General features: G+C 40.2%; 1 protein-coding gene across 1 annotated transcript in view; it reads right to left on the minus strand.

Moving 5' to 3' along the window:
- Positions 1 to 21,170, minus strand: part of SNX30 (sorting nexin family member 30) — a 169,848-nt gene extending 148,678 nt beyond the window's left edge. The window contains exon 1 of the mRNA XM_072598043.1: positions 20,884 to 21,170. Within this exon, the coding sequence (XP_072454144.1) occupies positions 20,884 to 21,048 (165 nt within the window). The 5' untranslated portion in view covers positions 21,049 to 21,170. The remainder of the gene's footprint in view (positions 1 to 20,883) is intronic.
- Between the last annotated feature and the right edge of the window lie 2,914 nt (positions 21,171 to 24,084).

The following is a 24,084-nucleotide window of genomic DNA, read 5'->3' on the forward strand; positions in this document are numbered from 1 at the left end:
AACAAAAAAGATTATTCTAACAGTCACATCACAAGTACAGGGAAAGTTTGAAAATGGAGATGAGGTTTTAAAAATTAAAGACTGAAAAGCTCTACAGTCAATCTGCTAGTCCCAGGAGAGCTTCTTGGAAAGACACTGTATGATAAGATGCCGGCTGTATATACTCGTTCAAGCAGCAGTTTATTATCAATACTCAAATGCTCCTCCAACTATGGTTCTTGGTATATCAAATGTGCCTTGAACAGGGGAGATCCAGCAAAAAAATTTCCTTTCTACTCAGCTACACAGCATATACAGCAAAGTCCTATGGAGGAACAACTTGAGAAAAAGTGGGTAGCATCTGTTGTTTGGTGACCTCATTTTCCTTCACTCTCTTCCCCCGTCTGAAAACAATGACTAGAGTGAAAATACTTCATAGTATTCTGGAATTTACTTTCATGAATATCTAATCTTATAGGTCTCTCCTAATCCCCACTCTCCAACTGCTAATAATTCCCTTTCCTGCCCTCTCCCCATCACCTTGTACTTATTTACTATTTTTAAAAATGTGTACACCAATCAATGAGCATTCATTGAGAACACATTGATCTCTGAAACCCAGCTAGCACAGTGCCTGATCCCACAGCAGGCATTAAAAAGTTAATAATAAGTTGACTGATTAAGATACTAAAGTACCCATACTCAGAACTACAGGAAAAGCTCTGAAATCCTTAAATACAGAATATTGTTGCCTTGTACAGACAGCTCTGGCCCTCCCTGAAATCTGAATGACAATCCATCAGTCTCTGAGCTGTGCAAACAATAGTCAGTGCAGAAAAACTCATTAAGCAGTTCTCATATCATTACCTCTAACTTTTTATCGTGCACACCTGGAGAAAGACTTTGGTGACATGAAGAAGGGAAAGCTTAAAGCCTAGCTAACTGCATTATTTTACCATGCCAACCCAAACAGGCTAATCAACAATAAATATGCCAACCATATTTTTACTACCAAGATATTACTTAAAATTATAAGCTGACATCATGGACCACTCCACAGTAAATGTAGCACACTCAGGGTAACCAATTCAGTCAAAGGATCTGCAGAGAGAAATACAGTCTCTTACAGGAGCCACAGTATTTGCATTCTTGGAGGTAAAGGCACCAAGGCCACATAATACTACAGAGCTCAATGTCTCAGTTCAGAACAGATGGCACAAACAGTATGATATAATTGTATAACAGAGGGTGGGTTTGAACAGCTGCTAGGAGAAGAGAATCTGCCACTGAGCACAGAAAGATTAAGACTCAGAGCATCAGGGAAGGGGAAAATAAAAACTACCTTGGGTGAGGACCCAAGCTAATACTCAATTTAGAAATTCAATCAGAACCATTTTAAAAACTACAGAAAGGCAAGCTGTCAATTTCTCTCCTAAACTGTAGCTTACTCTGTTAAAGTCCTATTCTGATGTCTCATTTAGCATAGCCAGGGGGCCCTGATGTTTCAAAGGCTATGTAAGTACAGGAGTGACTACCTACATCCCTACGCTGTGGTCAAATTAAATAAAAGTGTATTAAAGCACTTTTAAACCTAAAAATGTTACATAAATGCCAGTTATTATTATTCTCAAAGTGGAAAAGCTTTCAACCCAGGGCATCCTGTTAGTTAGCTAAGCCTGGAAATTATACCAGAGTGAGGAAATGTTTCAACCATTAGCAGCTTACAGAGACAGTCCCCTGATTCACTGTAAAGATGTAGAGGGGCTGGGCCCTGTACCAGCAGAGCAAATATCCAAAGCAATGAAATTCAGGATACTTGAAGTAAATGCAGCTTCACATCCTATAATTCATTGACCTTTAAGACTCACATTCTGAACAAGGATGGAAAAGCACAGACCCCAGAACCTACCTTAAAACTGAGAGTTCCATTTCTGGAATGGAATTCAGAGCCTGATCATTAACTAATCTGCTTCTTTTTAAGTCAAAAAGAGATTTAAAAAAACAGCAGAAAGAAAGAAAGCAAATATGAAAAAAGACCATTGGACACAGTGATTCCTCTTTCCACCTCCTTTCTTTCTCACTTTCTCTTCCCACCACTTCCTAATAAGAAAAAGTGTCATTTAAGGAAAATCTGAGACGAGAAATGCATAAGGCGTCAGCCGCCTAGAATACGAAACTTCAGCAGCAAGGATGTTTATTACTTTTTATATATACGCTCATTGCTAACACAAAGCCTGAAAGCACCTAGTGGACAAAAACAGGGAAAAATCAATTTCCAGCTCTACCCAGGCCTTGCTAAATAGACTGTGGCAAGGTGTCTGCTATAATTCCCATTGATAAAAACTAAAATACTATCACAGAATTGCAGAATCTATGAAACTAAGGGGCCATTAGGGACGATTTAGGCCTAATTCCCAAGTTTGATTGGAATGCTTTGGGGAATCAAAGGCAATCTTCAGAGGTGACTTGACAGTGGGACAGGGCCTAGCCATGTACTTCTTGGAGCACTGGGAGCCACAAACAGTAAACAAGGCCAACACAATACCTGGGCACTAAGTACAACAGGCTTAAGACAAATGTAATGCTTAAGATCCCACTAGAACCTGTCGGAACCAGAGCAGAAAATGGAACCAACTCTCCACTGGAAATCATGCAAGAATAAGAAGGCACAGAGACAAGCCAAGGCCAGAACTTGCAGTAATCCACTGGGAAACTGAGACAAAGGCTAGGGATTGTGGTAGAGGGCATTCTGCCAGTAGCATTCAAGCTCCCAAGGAACATAAGACCTGCCCAACCCATCTAAGGGTGCCTGGGGGTACTGATCCAAGCACAAAATCCTGATCTAAATACTGAGGATGAAAATATAAGTGATCAGAAAAAATGAGAATAAGAGCCATTCTTTGACAGATAAATAGTCAAAGGATATAATGGGAAGTTAAAATCCCGGGGTGCAGGGGGGGAGCCAGCTATCAACAACCATAAGAGAAAATGCCCCAAATCACTAATATTAAGAAAATGCACATTAAAATAACTCTGAGGTTCCATCCCACTGACCAAATTGGCAAAAATGACAAAAAGGAAACATGGTAATGTTGGAGGAGCTGTGAGAGGACAGGCACACTGTCCTCTGAAGTGAAATTTGGAAGTTGTTCCAAAAGTCACTAAAATGTACAGAGTACAGACCCTTTGACTGAACACCACCACCACTACTAGGTACACACCCTAAAGAGATCAAAGAAACAGAGAACGACTCCTATTTTCAGAAATGTTCAAAGCCTCCTTTTGGTTGTAACCAAAATAACTAGAAACAAAGTGGGTGTCAATCAGTTGAGGAATATCTAATTCAAGGGTGGCTAACCTAGAGTTGATGCATAGTTTTGAGGCAGTCCATAAAATTTAATTGGAAAAAATTATATCTTTATTCTCACTATTCTCACTCAACTGAAATTTAGCATCTCCTTCAACTATGAATGTAGGCAACAAAACATTATTATGAAAAAGAATCCATGTACTTCACCTTACTGCCAAATTGTTCTCTGACCATTAAAAACTTAAGAATCTTTGGCCTAAACAAATTATGGTAAATGAATGTGAAAGAATATGTTAAAGGGATTGATTAAAAGAAACTTGGGAGGACTCATATAAACTGGTACAGAATGAAGTGATCAGAACCCAGAGGACAATTTATAAAAAAGTACTGCAAAGGAAAACAACTGTAAAAATCTGAGATCTTTGATTATTGTTTCAAACCTCTTGGCAGAGAGGTAATGGAGTTGAGATCAAGAATGAATGACATAAATTTTCAGACACAGGCAATGTGTGGACTTGCTTTGCATAATTTATTTCTTATAAGGGAAGGCTTTCTTTGGGGAAGCAGGGGAGAGTGGGAGGTAAGACTGATACTAAGAAAAGGGTATATATGATATCACTAAAAAATAAACAGAAAAGATCAGAAAAATTTCCAAAGAGGACAAAAAAAAAAGCAGATCAGTTTTGGAATGGCCAAGTTAAGTTTGAATATACAAAAAATCCCAAAGTTGATCATAGTGATGGTTTACAGCTAAATATATAAGCCTATTTTCCTGGTTCTCTTTACATTATGAAATGATCAAGTCTGTTAATATTTTCAAGTTTATAATAACAAAAAGGACAATTTTAAAAGTACCTCTCTCTGAAAAAGATCTGATATCCAAGATATAGAGAGAATTAACATAAAATATGTTAAACTAACAGCTATTCCTCAGTGGATAAATGGTCAAAATATATGAACAGTTTTCAAGAGGAGAATTTCAGGCTATTCACAACCATATATGAAAGATTGCTCCAAGTCACTAATAAGAAAAAAGCCAATCAAAAAAATTATGGTTTCACCTTTTGCCTGGCAAATTGGCAAAGGTGACAAAAGATGGAAATAATCAATATTGGAGGGATTGTGAAAAGACATGCTAATTACAGGGTAGGTAGGCAGTACAGTGAATAGTGCACTGTATCTGGAGTCAGAAAGACCAGAGTTCAAATCCAGCTTTCAGATGCTTTTCTGAACCTCTAAAATAGGGATAATAACAGCACCTAACTCCCAGAGTTGTTGTGAAGATCAAATGAGAAATATTTGTAAAGTACTTAATACATTATGTGGCACATGTATAGAAAGTGTCATATAAATATTAGACTCAATTCCACAAAACTATAAAAGTTTCTGAGTATAAGATTAGGTTTGAAAAGAACCTCTTCTGACAAAGATAAACATTTAACATTGAAATTACTAAGAAATCATAAAAATATTCACAGGCAATATCCGGTACCAATGACTAAATGGTCGAAAGATTGAATCAGGGAATTTGCGAACAAAACGTAGAAATTAAAAATAAATTTTTTTTACATGAAAAAAGGGTTCATCCCCATTAACAAATTACTGAAATGTGAATAAAATCAACTTTGGAGGACCTTCTCCTACCAACCAAACTGACCTCCAACATAGTTTTGGTGAAAAAAGATACATGTACACGTTGGCGGTGGAATAAATGATGAACTGGTGGGACATTTTGATAAAGCAATCTAGAAGTATGCTAAGAAAATTCCATGATGTGATTTACTGATATTTTAAAAAATGTTATTAAAAAGATTTTTTAAAAGGCTAAATGTTCAAAAATATATCCATAAACATTATAAATACATCTGAAGAAAGTTTTGTGAAATAATCTGAAACAAAAAAAACCTGCATCAGAACAAAGTACATGCTAACTATAATAAATGTAAAAAGTATATACAATTATAAAGAGGAAAACAGGGCAGCTATGTGGTGCTGTGGAAAGAGTTCCAGGCCTAATGTCTGGAAGACTCATCTTCTTGAGTTCAAATCTGGCCTTAGACACTTACTGGCTGTGTGATCCTGGGAAAGTCACAAACAGGGTTCTGTTTGCCTCATTTCCTCATCTGTAAAATGAGCTGAAGAAGGAAATGGAAAACCACTCTAGTATCTTTGCCATGAAAACCTGAAATAGGGTCACCAAGAGTTGGACACAACGAAAACAACCGAACAACAACAACGAAAAAGGATAAATTGACACAGTTTAAAAGAATGGGAATAACAAATTCTAAGTATCTTATAAGCTAGGATTCATTTATTGAAATAAATACCCTTTTCCAGTATCACTTATTGTCCTTCATTAAGTATCATTAACTAAGTGGGTAGATATGGGGATTAGGGATAGAAAAGTATCCATTAATAGGAAATTGAATGAGTAAAGGTCCCAAATAGAAAAAGTGTGCTCCCTGCCCTCAATAAACTCAGAGAAAAACAATACCAAATATAATAAAGCATCAAAATGTGTCTTACAGTGAGTGACAGCAAAGTCAGACATGGTCAAATCACCATGGGCGCAGCTGCTGAGGAAGGCTTCATGGAGGCAGTGGAGTATGGGGATTGAGGCTGGTTGGAGATAAGAGTGGTGTTAGAGGTACAGAAGGCCAATTAGGAAGCTGTGGCCATAGTCTTAGCATGGTGAGGAAATGTGATATTAAAAAAAAAAAAGTGGTATATAAAAACAGCTGTGGACTTAATCAGAAGACATGGGCTCAAATACCAGCTCATCTGCTTACTAGTGATATGATATCACACAAGTCATTTCACTTTTCTGGGTCTCAGTTTCCTCATCTGTAAAAATAGCTCTGTTGGGATTAGATCTCAAGTTCCTTCTAGCTCCAGGAGCTATGAGATAAGGACAGTAGAAAATGAATGTAGCACTCAGGAAACACAATGGAAGAAACTAACCAGCAATTTTGAAGTCAAATTTAGGACCTGGTAAGAAGACAGCTTACTGGGTAAACTGTAAGAAGACAGGGTAAAAGGGAGAATCACAAACTTTTTAAGTGCCTAATGTATTTGCAGGGTACTATGCTATATAATGGGAAGCTAAATAGTGAAGTGGACAGAGTAGTAGGCCTGGAGTTAGGAAGATTTCCCGAGTTCAAATCTGGCCTCAGACACTTACTATCTAGATGACTGTGGGCAAGTCACTTCACCCTGTTTGCCTCAGTTTCCTCATCTGTAAAATGAGCTAGAGAAGGAAATGGCAAACCACTTCAGTATCTTTGCCAAGAAAACTCCAAATGGGGTCACAAAGAGTCAGCCACAAATTAAATGACTGAACAACATACTCTATGTGATGGCTAAGGAAAAATTGTAATCTCTCTGACAGCACAGATTGGGAAGAAATTGATTGGGAAGGTAAAATATTTGCATGAAAACAAGCAACAACAGAAGGCAGCATATACGTACCAATACCCATTATAGGTTTCACCAAATTTCAGAGGAGAGAGAGATTACCGGGGGCTACTTGGGTTGTGTCTTGAAGATTACAAGGTGAAAAGAAGCAGAGAGGACATTACAAGCAGGCAGATGTAATAAGCAAATGATAAGTTCTTGTGATACATGCATAGCTGATTAGGAGAATAATACATAATAAATCAGTTTGGCCAGAGCAGAGAGTTCAACTAGGGTAGAGAACCAAAGGAAAACAGATTAGAGAGTGAGAGACAGAGGGGGAGGAAGGGGAAGAGAGGGAGGGAGAGGAAGAGAGAGGAAGAGAGGGAGAGAGAGGGAGGGGGAGAGAGAGAGAGAGAGAGAGAGAGAGGCTAAATTGTGGAGGGCCTTGATCCAAGGTAAAGAATTTGAGTTTATCCTAACGACAATGAGGAGACATTGAAGGAAAGTGTCACAAAACATTGAAACACAAAGCATGAAAGAGATGTACACAATGACTGGATGTAGGATAGTTTGGAAGGAGGAGAGATTTAAAGCATGCCTGTATCTTTACAATTGTAGAGGAGTAAAAAAATAAATATCTGAGTTAGGTTGATTATAGTGGGAACAAAAATAAAATATGGATGCAAGAAGAGTAACTATTGTATTGATAAATGGGAAGATCTGGGAGAGGAAGATGACAATGTGGATAATAATGCTAAGTTTGAGGTGCCAGCAGCATATCCATGCAAGACAGGTTCTGGATGCTGCTGAAAAAATAGAGTCAGAGTTTGAGGGGACAAAAATGATATAATTATCACTCATAGGAAATCATTCTCATAGCAGTCATATGTCAAGGCAAGGAAGTAGACGAGTTCCATAAAAGCTTGGGGGTGAGCCTAAGTGGGCAGGATGAGAAAGTCAAGAAACGTTTATTAAGTGTCCACTATATGCCAGGCACTGTGCTAAGGGCTGAAAGGAGGCAAGCATGCAAATTAATGGAATGTCACAGGGATATGGATTTACAATTCATCTAGTGTCTCAAAAGCCCCAGGGGGAAGAGTTTCAAGAAAGTGAAAAGCAGAGATAAAAAGGAATTTAATGTGTGTTTATGATATGCAGACATATAAATACATACATATATACAGCTGCACCATTTTAGATCCAATCAAAAAACAAAAACTGTATTATTAAAACTATTTTCATAAAAATCAGGGTAATGAGGTTTAAAAGCCATAATTCAAAGAGACTGAGCGGTTCGGATATGGAGTCTTATTCAAGAGATGACTTATACACAGTCAGAAGGAAATGGGAAGTAGCATGGAGAGACATTCTACAATAACAGTTCATTTTCACATAGATCTTTTCAGTTTACTTGACGTGTTTCTTCACACAATACCAAAAGATAGGTATTTCAAGTACTATCCCATTTTTAAAGATGCGCACCAAAGTTTTAGGAGACAAAGGAGCCACGTAAGGTCACACAGCAAGGGTTAGAGCAATCTTCTGACTTTAAAGTCAAGGACTCTTTTCACTAAAACACACTGCCTCAAAAAATAAAAACAATAACAAAAACTAGAGGAGGAAGAGAAGTACAGTAACAGTCCTGGTGGGGTATCATTCCTCAGATGAAGAGCACAGAGAGAGTTTATCTTAGCTTAGCTTTCAAAAGAAAAGATATTTCTTTGAGGGTGAGGAGAGGCAAAGGAGGATGAGAGAACAGTGATATGTTGAGTAGGAGGGAGTTGGAGCCAAAAAAATTTTGCTTATTCACTGAGGGATATTTGGAAGGAAAAGGGGACTTGGAAAGGAGACAGTGTCTAAACTCCTACTGCAGGGAATTTGCTAAAGAGGGAGATTAACAAGAGGATTGCCAAACGGATGAAGAGTCTCACTAGCACCTCACATTTATTAAATTATGAATACATATCATGGAAGAAATCCATCCATTCCTGCCCTCAAAGTGTTATCTAATTGTTAACTAGGAATCATAAAGCAAAGGCAGTAAAAGGGTGGGGGAAAAACTGAAGTCAAGCCAAACTCATAGAAGATATACTAAAGCCAAAGGTATATGATATGACTTTACCTAACTCAGTTACAAGAAATTCTAAACCTGCTTTTTTCTACCTCTACAGTTTCTACAGTGAATGGGGGATGGGAGGGGGGTGTGGGTATCTTCTGGTAGTCAAGAAATTCAGGGACAATTTGAAGGGAAGGAAAAAGAAAAGGGAAAGGAACAGGCATTTATTAAGTGCCTACTATATGCCAGGTACTTTATAAATACTATTTCAATGGATCATCACAAAATCCTGTGAGACAGGTGCTATTATTATCCCTATTTTACAGCCTAGAAACTTAGGAAGTCCTGGCACCCTATCCATTACTATGTTTACATTTTATCATCACTAATTTACTTTAATAAAAGTTCTTTCCAACTCATCTATAGGTTTTTTTTGTTGTTGTTGTTTTCGGAAATATCTCTAGTACCTCTATTTCTGATCAAAACCTTACATCTGAAATATGTGTTTTCTCCAGACTGAGATATTATGCTAGCATGAATTGTAGTCCTCAGGCCTAAACATCTGTTTCTTTACTGGCAGACCTCTGGTGACTTGAAATGTAAACAAAAGAGATGGTATGGGGAACCTAGAATTGGGGTGGTAGGAAGTCAAGGATTGTTGGAGTTCATGAAGGCAGTTTGAAGTGGCCAACAGTGGGACCAAGAACGCCTACGGAGTCCAAGAATACTCTGACAGACCAGGAGATATTAAAAGAGTAGAGGCGCCGTTGGTATTAATGAGCTGGTGCAGTGTGACAGATCAAATAGGCTGTAAACAGGAGAAAACCACTCTATTCTAGATGGTACAATGGAAACATCACCAGTTTTGGAGTCATTACATCTGGATTTAAGTTCCACTTCTATTACATACTACTTTGGTGACTGTAGGCAAGTCACTTTGCCTTCTCTGGGCCTCAATTTCTGTAAAATTAGTCTGTCAGACTAGAAAGTGCCTAAAGTTCTTTCTAGTTCTAAATATACCATGTCTTGGGGTCAACATATAAAATGTACAGACAAACAACAGAGACTAAGAAGTAAGAATTGTAAAATCCATGTGTCAGATTAGGGAAAGGTAACAGGAAAACAAACAAACAAAACCATCTAAATACTAAAGTCCAATGTAACATGTAAAAGGGATGGATGGGGAAGAGAAAAATGGAACAGAAGCAATGATGCATTCAAAATGCAAGACAGAGTAAATTATTAGAATAAGTGATCCTGAAATGGTACATTCAGTAATAAGGGATGAGGCGTATCCATGAGATGGAAGCAGCACTACAACTACGTTTAGGTTGAGCTTGATTTTCGTTAGGTCAGAAAGGTGGAGGAGAGGGAGAAATAGATAAAATATTTAAAAGGAGGCTGCCCACAAATCAATGACATGCAAATTAAAATAACTTTGGGAGACCACTTCACAGCCATCAAACTGACCCTCCAAAATTGTTGGTTACAATGTTGGGAAAACATATGTATACGTTGCTGGAGGATTATAAGCAATTTATAGGCTTTTGAGGATATACTGCTAACGGATGCCAGAGACAAGGACTATGGACTTATAACTTACAAACCAATGAAGACAATCCAGGCTGAGATAGCAAATGGAAAGGGTCTAAGTCCAAAGTGCACAAAGAGAAAAAGAATGATGCTACCATGTTAGAGTCAAGTTACAGTGTGTCCAACAATGCATGGTTGATCCGTATCCAACAGTATGGTTGATCAGACCAAGAAGAGCTCAGAATGCTCTACCACAGGTGGGGCACAAATAGTCTGTGTGAACATTTGGGGTAGATTCTCTACATTTGCATATCTCAAGTTTCTTTTGAGCTACACTTCAATTCTCATGCCATGCTCATAGAGCACAGTGCTTTCTCCGATGAGGGCACACTATGGGGGATGGTCCTATGCTAATGAGTCCCACGTCACAATCAGTTCCATAATTCTTAAGAGAGACCTTAAGATTGTCCTTGTGTCTCTCTTAGTAACACCATGTGAGTGCTTGCCCTGTGTGAGTTCTCTATAAAATAGTCTTTTTGGCAAGAGTACACTTGGCATTTGAACAATGTAGCCAACTCATTGGACCTGCATTCTCTGCAGTAGAGTCTGAACGCTTGGCACTTTAGTTCAAAAAAGAACCTCAGTGTCTGGTACCTTATCCTGCCAGGTGATCTTCAGAATCTTCCTAAGACAATTCAGATGGAACCAATTCAGTTTCCTGGCATGGCGCTGCAGGCATACAACAATGAAGTCAGCACAACGGCTCTGTAGACCTTCAGTTTGGTAGTCAAATACCTCTTCTCTTCCACACTTTTCTTCAGAGACTCTCAAACACTGAGCTAGCTCTGGTAATGCATGTGTCAACCTTATTCAAGGTGTACAGTCCTGAAAAGGACACTACCAAAGTATTCAAAACTTCTCCATTTGCTGTAATTGATGGCTCGACATCAATTGGATGGTGGGATGGTGGGGTGCTGGTTGATGGAGCACCTATGTTTTCTTGATGTTGATTATTAGGTCAAAATTAGGGAGGCAAACAGAGAATTGAGCCATACTTCATTGCATCTCAGTTTCAGAGACTGCACTGAGTGCACAATCATCTGCAAACAGAAAAAGAATCATGCACCAACAACACTCCCTTCACTTTAGTTTATCTTTAAAATTTTAGTGTAGTTCCATTTTCACCTAACTATCAGAATATCCTTACAATTACTAAATTCTTAACACATGTACCATAGAGGCACTATGTTAGTAGACAGGGAGTCCGCATCAGTTCAAGTCCTGACTCTCACACGCATTGACTGTATGACCCTGGGTAAATCACTTAAACCTCTAAGTACACCAGGCAACTCTAGCACTCTGTGCTGTAGAGCAGGTATGGATCTTCAATGGGAGGAAAAGTTTCTTCTCCCAATAAAATTAAAAAAAAAAAAACAGTTCAAAAATCAAAAGAAAACAACTGCCAACAACAATTAAAAAAAAAAACCCAACAACTAAACATGTACACTTCTGTCCTGCATGATGATCAACAATCCTTTCACTAACCTCTAGGAGACTCCTTATTTCTTATAGCAACTGTTCTAAGATTTTTACTCTGGCCTCAAAACATCATCCTTATCTCCATCCTCCTATGCTTAGAATATGGCTTAAGTTTCTACTGTTTATAGATTTTAAAGACCTTCAACATCAGTTTCTTCAAGGCTTCCTTAAAAAACTTCCGAAAAACACTATCCAAGAGGCACTAACTGACTAAGGCATGATGAAACACCAGATTTGACGCTGTCTTCTTCCCATTTGCTGATATGAGTCTTGAAGACAAGATTTACTTATGCTGATTTGCAGTACATGCCAGATAAGATTAATTTAATGGACAATACCAGTAAAATAGGGTCAATTCCATGGAAAAGTAAAACAGAGAACTTCCCCAATCAAATATGCCTTGAGTCTTCTAAGGTTTGTTTTGTGACTCATAATACATACAAAAAAGCAAGTTCTTAAACAATAACTAATTCAAGTTACAGCTGATTCCAATTCTTGCTTCTCTAAGCCGTATTTTGTTTGTTGTTGTTTCTTCACTTGTAGACAAGGGGCTTTCAAATATGAACAGAAGAAAAAAATACATTCATTTCCCTTCCTCAAGCAGGAAAAGAGTCATTTCCATTCTGAGCCTTGAAACCAAATGCCTACATAAATGAAGGCAAAAGTAAAATGTAAATAGAGAAATCTGTATCCACACAAAATAGATTTTGGAAAACAATGTTAGATAACAGTGCAGTTTATTTCCCTGGACAGTGAACAACAGAACTGCATTTCCTCATCTTACAACATAGAAACACAACAACACACACGCTGTTTGTCACAACTTAAGTTTAAAATACAGAACCATCAGATCAACACAGGCAAAAGGACCACTAGTTATCTTTAAAACTCTAATTTCTACAGTGATCATGTAACAGAGTTTTACATGCTTTCAGGAAGTAAAATAATTGTTTATGTATATATATGCCTGACACACTTAATATTATGTTCATTTTATGTCATAATTCTGTCCCATGTGTTCAAAGAGGGAAGTCTCTCAGCTTCCATCTACTGGAAAAGTGTAGGAGAAAACTTTTAGCAGCCAATTCTCCATATCTAGAAAGGCTGAGGGTCTTGACTCATGACTTGTAAGTCAATCTGCAGATCTGTCTACCTATTCAACCAGAATCATTCTAACCTTGGTTTTAGATGAAATTCATGCAGCATTTTTAAAAATTAAAAGTTTTATAGAAATCAATATTCAACATCAACACAACCTCCTAACCTTGTTTTATAAACATTTCTAGTTAATCACAATAAATAAAATATCATAACTTTATTTCCATATCTTTTAAATATGTTCAAATCTTTTTTTTTTGTTGTTCTTACGAGGTAGGAAGAGGTTAGAGAGGGTTAGCATGATGTTAAATCACAGAACATAATTATCTTAATTTTATACCAAAATTCTGTCTCACACATAAAGGGAAATGTCCCAACTTTTAAAGATGGAGAAACTGAGGCAAAGATGAGCTAAGTGGCCTGCTCCAGACTACACGCATTACTGGCTGAAGAACCAAAGATCTCAACTTCCAACTTTTTCTATTATACTACAATGATACACCCTTCTCACAATATGTGCATCTAGTTATCCATGCCTGGCTAGTTAAAGTAGTAAAATGACAGAGTTCAATCAATAATTATTGAGTGTTCAGTAGATGAACCATAGTGAATAGTACTGAAAATTGAGGATCTGCAAGGGTAAAAAAGCTTTTACTCTTGAGGAGATGCAAACAAAAGTATCTTTCGCGTAAGTGAATAAACAATCACCATATGTTGAATACATGTTTAACGTGACAGACAGGAAGAGAAGGGAGGAATGTTCTTCCTCACCTCTTCCTTTTACCCCTCTCCGGACCTCAGTCATAGAACAGTGGAGTGGGAAGAGCAACTGTCCCAACTGTATATGGCATGAGCATTATCTTTTTAGTGAGATGGAAGATAATTTCTTAACATCTTTTCACTGCATCCTAAAGACCTCCAGGTATTACTATTTACCTTGGAGCAGCTTGACTGCTTGATTAATTGGAACAATGCCCTACAGAACTCTATATATTGCCATCTGAACCTCCCAACGGTTTGGATGTGTGTTTTGTTCTAAAATTGTACCCTTAGACCTTGTCTCTACCCTGTAGCTACCTATTCTCTCTTCATATATTATCTTCCCCACTTAGAGTGTGTGCTCTTGGAGAAAAAGGACTCTCCAAGCTATACCCTAAGTATTTAGTACATAGTAAGTTCTTGATAAATACTCTTTCCTTCATTTATTTAGTCCCCCAAATACCTTTCCCTTCAAACTCATGCACATAAATTTATACACTAGCAAGCTGATAATGAGGTACACCCTGAGAGTTCCTGTTAACTAAAAAGAATCTGCCTTTTTTTCTTCATTAATTAAGAAAACCTCCTTCTAGATGGAGTTCAAAGCCTTCTGCAATATCAAGTCATAGCCTTATTCAAGGGACAAACCTCTGAGAGTTCAGAGTTTTAGTAGATAGTTATGCTATCACTATTTGAAGCAGAAAGAATACTATCACTTTAGTTTGGATAGTCTAGAAAAATAATCAACCTTGGTAATATGGTTCATCAGTTTCTCAGTATCTAGACCAGTTCTGTACCACTGGACCCTGACCATTCTCCTTAACTGCCATTTAAAAGAGAAAAAATACATTCATTTTCCTTCCATGGGAAATAAAAAGTTATTTCCATTCTGAGCCTTAAAGTCAAATGCCTATGCAGATCAGAACAAACTGAAGATCAAATAACAACTTGCCAAAAACATATATATAGGAAGTAGCAGAGCTAAGTTAAAATCTAAATCCTCTGACTCCAACATCCCAGACCTTTCCATGATACCTCGCTGCTTCTTTCTTTATGTTAGGATCATCCAACCCATTCATCTTATCTACAAGCACTCAATTAAAAAATAAAATTGGTCAAAGGCTCAGATAATGAAAAATCTGTCATGTCTTCACAAACATACCTTTGCTATGAAAGGCTTCAATGCTACTGAGCTGCCACTCTAAAACCATCATTAATGGAAATAAGGTTTTAATAGTGGAAGGTAACTTCCCAATGTCAACAAATCAAGAATAGTCATGGTACAACTACAGATTAATCTTTTGTCTTTTCTGAGTTTCTAGAAATCAGATCAAGGGACTCAGGTAAAGAAGCTTCAGAAAATGACAAGATTAGAACATGAAAGCTTTCTACTATTGTAGATTAAAATAAATGTGCATATTTAATTTTCATTAATTTTCATAATTTTGTGTGTAGTGTATTTAACTTACTGTTGATACAAATTGCTACTAAATTGAAATATAAAGGAAATTTAATACTCTATCCAATCTTTTACCAAAATGACTTAAGAGAAATTAAAGTAAAACTGTTCCTCAAAAATTAGTCAAGATACCAAATATAATTTTTTGTATTATTAAATAAAGTAGGAGAGGCACTCAGATTTCAGTTATACTCTTCCAAAACGATATATCTCTGACAGTATAATATACACTGATACCCACAGAATAGTTTCAGAGAAGGTCAGATGCAGCTGTTACTATCAGCATTTTTTTAACTATTCCCATCATGCCTTGGTTTTTCCCTGGATATTTACTATTCACATCCAATTGTCTATAATGTATAAGGATTTAAATCAGAGCCTCAAGCAGTAGGGTTATCTATTAGAAACCCAGTGATTTGAGGGTTCTTTGTTTGATTCAATGAAGTCTCTTCTTTTGCTTTTCAAAGCTAATAAATGGCAATAACGAGAACTGCAAAACCGAGTTTTAAGTTTTCTATTACTTTACACAGGCTCAGAATAAGGAAAATTTACGTTGGAATCCATAGGTATGGAAATTACTTTAAAAGATCAGCTAACATACCACTTTTTTTTCTCCATTAGATCCAATTAAAGCGTTCTTCTCTAAGAGAAAAATTTCACAATACCCAAGACCAGTCTTTATAATACCTAAGAAATTAGGCTGTCTACACATGCAAAACAGATGAGGAAATGAATGGAATAAATGAAGCAAAAAGTGAACTGACTTGTTTAAAGTCGAAAAAAATTTAAACATACAATACCTACATATAGTATTGATATAATGACAGCAAAGAGCTAATAACCAGTGACTTTGGTCCCCTCAGCACTTTGTTATTATGGGATGACTCTCTGGGACAGGAAGGGAGAGGGATACTGGGGTAATTATGATGATGTAAAAGCCAGAAGACATCAAGATTCAAAAGTGTTACTCTGTATGTTACTATGTAACTCACTTCAGAAAGAATGAATTGAATCACATCCTCACCACCCACGGTCCTTACTTCCCTCTATTGAATCTGATGAAGGTCAGCGCCCTTCCAACAGTCCTCATATTCCTTGACATATGGGCTGTTCTTTAACACTGCATATAAAACTCTCCCTATCTAAGATTTTCTATCTCCTTTATTACTTTTCTTCCTTCCGTTCTATAAATGTGGACATTCCTCAAGATTAAAAATTTGAGAGCTGCAACTATGTCCTTTTTAATGTGTTCAGTGCTTTTTTTTACACAGTCTCACTCCTTCAGAGATTTCATCCATTCTCACTAACCCTGTTGGAAAAAAAAAAAGACATTCTAATACTGTCCTTTTCCCCAAGCTCCACTCCCACATCTCCAATTTCTGAAGATCATTCTCAGCTGAATGTTCCACAGTCATCTGAAGGGATCTAAAGGCACACTTTCCTGATTTCCCAGCTTCTGTTTATGGTACGGCCATACATCCAATCATCCAAATTAAAAACCTGCAAGTCATCTTTGACTATTTTTTCTGACTACTAACTTAAGTCAGTCACTGGATTCACCTCAATTCTTCCTCCCAAATCTTTCTCATTATCTATCTCTTTTCCCACTCTCACTGCTACCACTCTAGTTCAAGTTATTATCTTAGTCCTAGTATGGAAAAAAACCTCCAAACTGATCTCTCTGCTTCCATTCTGTCCCCCTATCCTTTAATCCATCTGATAGATCAGCCATATGAATTTTCCTAAAATACTACTTTGCTTTTCTGCTCAAAGATCTTTAATAGCTCCCCACTGGTTATAACCAAGTTCTATGCTCCTGGCTTAATATTCAGATATTTTACAATCTAGCTCCATACTACTTTTTTGCCCAATCCAGTTTTTGAAAAAAAACTTCCACTTTAGCCAAACTAATCTAATTGTCCCTTGATTATCTCATTTGTGGGATATATGTATATAACTTCCTCCATATATATATATAACTTCCTCCATTTCAAACTTGGTCCATTCACATCTCCCCCATTCTTCAAGGCCTAACACACGTGCTTATCCTCTAAAACCTTTCCAAGCCATATCAGCCACAGAGATCTAGCCTATATTTTATTACCATGTGGTAAGCATGTACTACTTTGTGACAATGCTTTTATTACTGCATTCACTGACTGACTTTTCATAAAGTTATATGTTGTCTCCCAACTAGATCATATAAACTCTATGAGAACAAGGACTATGTCTTTTAAGGTATATCCTACCAGACCTAACAGCGTCCCAAGAACCCCCACATTCAATACTAGACAGATTTCCAACAAGTTAAAGTCTAAGACAAAAAGTAGAAAAACATCTATTGAGAGATCAAAGGGTCATGGATATAGGTGGGATTGTTTTTGGAGGAGGAAGTATTTAAATTGAACACAAATGGAAATGAGATACAACATTTTTCAAAACCTTGTTTTCCAAGTTGAGACTAAAGACTTCATTCTAGGCAAAGCAGACAGAGGATAAGCTAAGTATGACCCCTCTGTAATCCAAACCACACACGTCTTCAAATTACTGAAACACTGATTCAGTTGTTCGAAGGCTCTGACTTAAAAATTATTGGGATCTAATACCTGTGTGGTAGGAACAATATCTGCTAGGATCCTTGCCACTAGACTTAGGCTAGTTTTTTTCCCCAAAATATCCAACAAGCTGTTCCTGAAATTTAATTGGTCTAAGGTTCCAGTCACTGATATGGCTTCTCAGTCATTAAGGCCTACTAGGTATGATAGGCTAGTCTTCCTCTCCCCATACCTCCTCCCCAAAGTCAGGGCAGTTGTCCCTAGTGAGCTATAGCTCAGAATATTAATGGGGCTTACAGATGTACCACTTCCAAGTCAGTCAATACACTCTTCTGAGCCCAAGCCATCTTTCATTCAACCCTTCAATCAAAACTCACATTTTGCATTATTAGACAGCGATAAAAACAGGAAATGTAAAATGTTCATATGTAAAATGGGAATGATAATACTTGGCTTTCCTGAAGACAGGTGACAGGATCAAATAATCTCTCTTCAGATGTAAACTCCTTAAAATGAAAGATCTTTGAGGGCAGGGATTGGTTTTTGCTTTGTTATTTCTCAACATCTAGTCACAAAGCCTAACAGACAGTGAGCACCTCACAAATGCTTGAACATACCTTTCTGAACAGATCCATCTACAAAAATGAAGCAGGTTCCATTTTCCTGAACCAGTGCTGTATTTCTGCTGTGGATCTTTTTCATTGTTTTGCTACACAAACTTTTTTTATTGTTACAGTACTGGATGGTCTCTTAAGTTCTCATTTGGTTACAATCCCTGAACCACCAGAATGGCCCACAAAAGCATGTGTTATCCTTGAAGCTATCTAGTCAGCTACTTTCAGATCATTTACAGTTTTGGTGTGAACCCTTTATTTTCCAGGAAATATAATACTAGCAATGTACTAGGACCCATGACTAAAATTATTATCTAGCTGTGATATATACGTCAGTAATGGCAGGCTGTTTTGCACAGTGCTTCTTCCCTTCCTCATAATACTGTAAAAGGAGTAGTACAAGGGTTATCCTCTTTTTTATAGATGAGCAAACTGACATTTTCAGAGATTAAGTGACTTGTTCATGGGATTAAGGCTATAACAACCATAATACCATGCCATAGCTAAGTAAAGTTGATACTTGGACCTCAGCTGGAGAGAAGTTGATGTGCCTCAGTAAAGGAAATTGTTTACCAGAAGCTCTGTACACCAATGAAATCATATTTCTGATTTAAAAGGGAAAAAAAAGGATTCTGCTAACCAAGGAAACATTATGGCTCTTGTTGTCACTGTCTGCTTGTTTCTTGGGTACTTAAATCATACCATACTCAAAGCATATGTACATTTTCACACAAAAAATAACAAGGCAAGAAAATCTGCTGCTTCTAAGTCGGAGACAACTTCATCACTCGGCCTCTACCGACAAAAGTAACTCACTATAAATCATTCTCTTGGGAGCCCAAAGTCAGCATTATGTCACTACAAAGTTCTGTGTAGCAGTTAAAATACTGAAGGGTGCTTTTTATTAATTGTTTGCTAATTAATAATAATGCCTCCAGGACAATCTTTCTTCTTTGAGAACTGAGATCCATTAACAAAGCAAGCAGTAATCAAAATGTGGTTTCTTCCCTATTCTCGAAACCTTTGTAGGTCAGAACTGAGTTAGTCCAGGGTTGAAGTTGACCACTAGAAAACACAAGGAGGACAAAGGTTGTAAAGGAAGTTATATTTCAAGGATGTTGCTCTCTGGTAAGCACACATAGATCCTTATGATTTTATTCAATTATGGCAAAAGCAAACCAGATTCATGATACATGCCCTTTGAGTCAAGAAGACCTGGGTTCAAGTCCTGCCTCTGACACATACAGTAACCATAGGCCAATTATTTTTCCCTCTTAAGTTACATATCAGCACCAGGAAGGAGTTTCTACATGGGGCAATGTTGATGAAAAAAAGAAAAAGATTATATAAGGTATGGCTATATCTATGCATAAATGGATATATATACATATGTGTATGCATAAATATATATACATATACGTATATGCAGGGAGATATGTGGCTTGTTTATGCATCCCCTAAGTCCCTTTGCCACTCTCCAATTCCTCTCCTCATTTCTGAGTCAAGCCCATCAAAGGAGGTTTCTCCACGACAACTCTGCTCCATCTTAGAAGCAGGAAGAAAGCTTAAGTCCAAATAGCGCATTCTGGAAGTTGGAAATCTTTATTGTACATACTGAAGCTACCTTTATTTTCTGAAATTAGTGAAATTTGCTATTTAAGCAAAAGGTATTTTGATACTCTCTTGAATTCCAGGGGGCACCAAGACCTTTGTGCTGAAATGGCAAGCAACAGGATATGGGTGAGCAGCCCCCTGCCACTGCAAAGGCTATAGGGTCTCTCAAAATAGCCATGTGGTTTGCTTTGCTCCTGAGGGCAGAAAGGAACCTCCCGGTTTACAAAAGGGGGATGGAGGAAGCAGAGAGGATGGTTTTCCTGCAGCACGAAAATTAGATCTGCTCAACTTTAAAGGGTTAGAACAGGATCCCAGTAAAAAGGGGCTACCAAAATGAAAATCACAGGACTCTAGACCACACTACCATTCCACCCCCTCAGGAGGGCTGGTGGTCACCTGACTTGAAACACACATACACACATAGACACAGACACACACGACTTAATGAAGGGAAGCCACCAGGTTAGATGCTCAGTTTTCCCACAGAACCCATTCACTGTTGCTTCTCGGAACCGGTAACTTCTTTGGGAACACCCCCCGGAGCCGGGGGTGCCCTCAGCAGTCAAAGCCAGAGCACAGGCAGCCCACCTCCCAGCACCGACCACACAGGAAGGCCGGATCGCCTTCCCTCCAACGAGGCTGGAAGTGCCAGAGAAGTGCCATCCCCAGCGGTTCGGCCACAGGGGCACAACCGCACTGTTCCTTCCTCCCTGAGGTCACTGAATCCAGAAGGGAGGGGAAGAAAAACGTGATGCATCTCTCCGATGTCATCCAGACGTTACGGTCTGACAGGGGGCACTCCAGAATTGGCTCTCAGCACCCCCCTTTCCAGGACCCCATTACAGAAAACGGGAGAAAGGGAGGGAAAAAATCGAGCCCCAGACCCCAACTTCCCAAATACACACCGGATGCAACTTCCTGCTCCCGCCCGCCCGGCCCGCCCGCCCCGGCCCCCTCCCCGCCGTCCCCACCTTGTCGGCGATGCTGCGGGGCAGCTGCAGGTCCGGGCTCGGGGTGAGCTCGCCGCCCGCCGCCTCCTCGCTGCTCGGGCCGGCCAGAGGGTGCGGCATGTCCTGCAGGGACCTGGGCCCGGAGGAGGGCAGGGGTTTGGGGGTGCCGACGCCTCCGGCCGACATGGCTGGAATCGCTGCTGCGGCTGCGGCTGCGGCTGCCTCCGCCGCCACCCCCTCCCCCGCCCCCGGGGGGGAGCCGCAGGGGAGGGGGCTCTCCCGCTCGGCTCCGGGCCGCAGCTGGGTGGGAGGAGCTCGCCGCTCCCCGCCCTCCTCGCCTGGCTCTGCCGGGCGTCTGGACTCCGCGGAGCCGCGGTCCGAGGCTGCGGCAGCCGCTTCAGCTGCTGGGGGCCGCGGCGGCGGCGGCTGCTCCGGCCGGGCCGGCGGGGGTTGAGGCTCGGGTTCACGCGCCGTCCCTCGCTCTAGCACCGGCTCCTCCCCCTCCTCCTCCTCCTCCTCTTCCCTCTCCCGGGGCTTTAATAACGCCGAGTCCCCCCCCACCTGCCTCCGGTCTCCCTTCTAGCGCTGCCCGGGGACACCCTCAGACTGGGGGGAGGAGCGTCAGCTCGGCCTCCTGCCGCTCCTTCTCCCACTTGGAGCGGGGGGGGGGGCGGGAGGCGGGGAGGGGGCGGGGCGAAGGGTGGGCCTGGGGGCGGGGCGGGGCGGGGCTGGACCTCCTGCCGAGGCTTCCCCGGGGCGGGGTCCGAAGCCAGGGCTCCGCCTCCCCTCGATGACCAGTTCCCAGGCAGGAAGTGCTCCCAGCGCCCCCCCACCTGGGCCGGCTCCCCCGGGAGCGGGGCGAATGCAGTGAGCGAGGGCCGCCCCGAGGCTCGCCGTTTCGGTGGATTCCCTGGCCTGACTCTGGGGTGGTGCCCCGGGGTTTGCCCGCACACCCCCTCCCACACAGAGTCTCTGCGGAGAACTTCAGTTCTCCCCGGGGAACGTAGACTGGGATTGCTGTGCCCCCAAGCATCAGGACCAGCCGGACCGAGCATCGGGAGCGCTGGCCTGGTGTCCTGGCACGGCACCCACGGACCGTGAAAGCCTCTCTGCTTCCGTGTCCTCCTCGGTCCGGGGGTTCCCATACCGGCCTCACCACCACCCTTCGTTCGGTGGCAGTCACGGGAATTGCATGTTAAGGGTCTCGCTCCCAGTAAGCTTCTGCAGGGTTAACCTTCCAAACCCAAACCCGTGAAGAGATAACAAAGTAACCAGCCCTATTGTTGAAAGGATCGTATAAGACGCGTCAAAACCCTTTGAAGAAACGTGGCCCTCATGCAGACGTGCGTGCATGTACATGAAGGCTCTGTGAGTCCGTCCGAGAATGCGAGCGTGCAGCCTTGGCCGTGCCTGAATAAGCCCTAGGAAACTGCGGAAGACCTGTGGAGGTCAGGTGACTTGCCTAGGGTCTCAGAACTAACACCTGTACAAGTCAGGACTGGAAACCAACTCCAAAGCCTGCATTCTACGCATTGTATCACACGGCCTCTACCTATATAAACATGTCTATAAGAATGAGCCTGGAAACGACGACACAAAACTGAGACAATCCCTGACTCGTGAAGCTTCCTTTCTGGCAGTGGGAGACAACGCATACAAGGGAAGGGTGGCCAGGAAAGAATGTTTTGCTTTTGTGGGGACGCTGAAGAGGATATGACTTTTTAAAGCAGTGGCAGCAGCAGAGAGATGCTACTTGATGAAAAGGTAGCTGGCTTCTTGCCAGGACTAGCCTTTGGATTCATCCGCTTTTCTTTAGAAGTAAGCTGAAGTCAGAAGCGACTGGAGGTCCCACTAAGGCCATGAGGGACTACGAAAAGTCTGTCTCCTCTAGAGTTCAATGAGGTCTTGAGCGATGCTGTGAGCACCAAGTCCAGAGCCCCACCCCCTCCCCAGTTTTGCCTCATTTTGTGAGTGCAGTGAGTCAAACATCTCAAACCATCGATTTCCTAGAATTCCTGTTTTGAAGCAGTTTCTGTACTTTTTAGGAGAGATTATAGTAGGGATTAGGAGGATTCACAGCTGCTTGGTAGATGTCTTGTGCATTGGGCTCTAGTTATTACGTCCTGTTTATTTGCTGATCCGTCCTATGCTGCACTAAACAACTATGCAGTAGCTGAGCATGTTTGTCTGCAACTCTGAAGAGTCAATTCAGTTATGCTAAAGTCACATGACTGAGTGTTCCAGAAGAAGTTTAGATTTGCCTAGCAAATAGGGACTCAGAGCTCGTTTTTGGTCAGGGAAATGTACAAAATCCACATGCTACACTTGGCACTGTCCTGTAGGGATACACGAAGATGAGAGATAAAAGGTCACTGACTGTTCCACAGGGACCCACAAGGCCTGCTCAGCACTGCAGCTGAGTCTGGCTAAGTTATCAGGGTGGGCATGGGACTCCTCAGACCTAAGAACAAAGCTGAACGAGACTGAATGACATCCATACCAACTGGTGGTTCAAGGAGGCATGTGAAACTAAGTAATGAACTGGAAGCATCAATATGCAGTAGGAAGAGCGGGGAGTTAGGAATCAGAGGACCTGACTTAGAGTTCAGGTTTTGCTACTTGTATGACCTTGGGCAAGTCACTTAAGCTCAGCTTTCTATCTGTAAAATGAAAAGGTTGAACTAAATGACCTGAAATGTCATTCCAGCTCTAAACTTTTGATCTATGAGTCCAGAGCATTATTGCCAGTAGAGTGAAAGTTAAATACTTCCAAGTTCTTTGTAAGCTTTGGAGTCTGAAATTAAATGATATTTCCTTGTTTTTCCCTTTCCACACTTTTACTCTACTTTTCCTGTATCTAAAATGACAAAAAAAAATCACAGTGATTATAATTTAGCAAAAAGAATATTGAACTGGGAGTCAGAAGACTTGAGGTCAAGCCCTAATTTCCACACTTACAAGCTGTCTTACCAGTTATCTGCAGACAAGTCATCTGATCTTGCGAAATTCCATCTGTAAAATGAACACTTGTACTATTTGCTGTTCTATTGGGAAAGAAAAATTTATAAAACTTAAAACACTACGTTAATATAAAGCCATTGTAATTGTTATAGAAAACAAGAAATGGTATTATTGTTACTGTTATAACATCAAACAAGACAGAAATGGTGAACAAGCCAATTTGGTGCTTGCACATTCTAACCTAAACCAGAATTCTTTAAG

The sequence above is a fragment of the Notamacropus eugenii genome, chromosome 3 (genome assembly GCF_028372415.1).
Source record: "Notamacropus eugenii isolate mMacEug1 chromosome 3, mMacEug1.pri_v2, whole genome shotgun sequence".
In the NCBI taxonomy this organism is placed as follows: domain Eukaryota; kingdom Metazoa; phylum Chordata; class Mammalia; order Diprotodontia; family Macropodidae; genus Notamacropus; species Notamacropus eugenii.